The following is a 366-nucleotide window of genomic DNA, read 5'->3' as shown; positions in this document are numbered from 1 at the left end:
TCTTTTATTTCTTATAGCATGATGCAGCCTGTCGTGTAATTGCAAGACTTAAGAAGGAACGGGATGAAGCTAGGTCATTACTTTCTCAGGCAGAGAGGCAGATGCCCTTGTCATCAACTTCAATATCGTCCAATGCTGCTGTCAATGTTAATGGCAAAAGAGGTTTGTCTTTTCAATCATCCCATGAGCGGGATTTCATGAATTCTCTGGTTCTGATTTGCCTTGATTTTTCTTTGTGCCAGTTAATGAGGATGAGGAATTGGGTCCTGATGGGAAGAAACTACGTCCAGGAATATCAGCCACTGTTATCTCTGAGCTCACAGATTGTAATGCTTCCCTTTCACAACAAAGGAAGAAGCGGCAGGT

At 42.6% G+C, this 366-nt stretch overlaps 1 protein-coding gene across 1 annotated transcript in view; it reads left to right on the top strand.

Annotated features, from left to right (window-relative positions):
- The window catches only part of LOC111475308 (pre-mRNA-processing factor 19 homolog 2-like), a gene marked incomplete at its 3' end in the record, with an annotated part of 2916 nt that overhangs the window by 1446 nt on the left and 1104 nt on the right, over positions 1 to 366 (top strand). The window contains exons 4-5 of the mRNA XM_023119850.1: positions 18 to 162; positions 243 to 364. Of these exons, the coding sequence (XP_022975618.1) occupies positions 18 to 162; positions 243 to 364 (267 nt within the window). The remainder of the gene's footprint in view (positions 1 to 17; positions 163 to 242; positions 365 to 366) is intronic.

Source organism: Cucurbita maxima, unplaced genomic scaffold (assembly GCF_002738345.1).
Source record: "Cucurbita maxima cultivar Rimu unplaced genomic scaffold, Cmax_1.0 Cma_Scf01200, whole genome shotgun sequence".
Taxonomy (NCBI): domain Eukaryota; kingdom Viridiplantae; phylum Streptophyta; class Magnoliopsida; order Cucurbitales; family Cucurbitaceae; genus Cucurbita; species Cucurbita maxima.
Note: the sequence above shows the minus strand (reverse complement) of the source record. Positions and strands in the feature narration are given on the sequence as shown.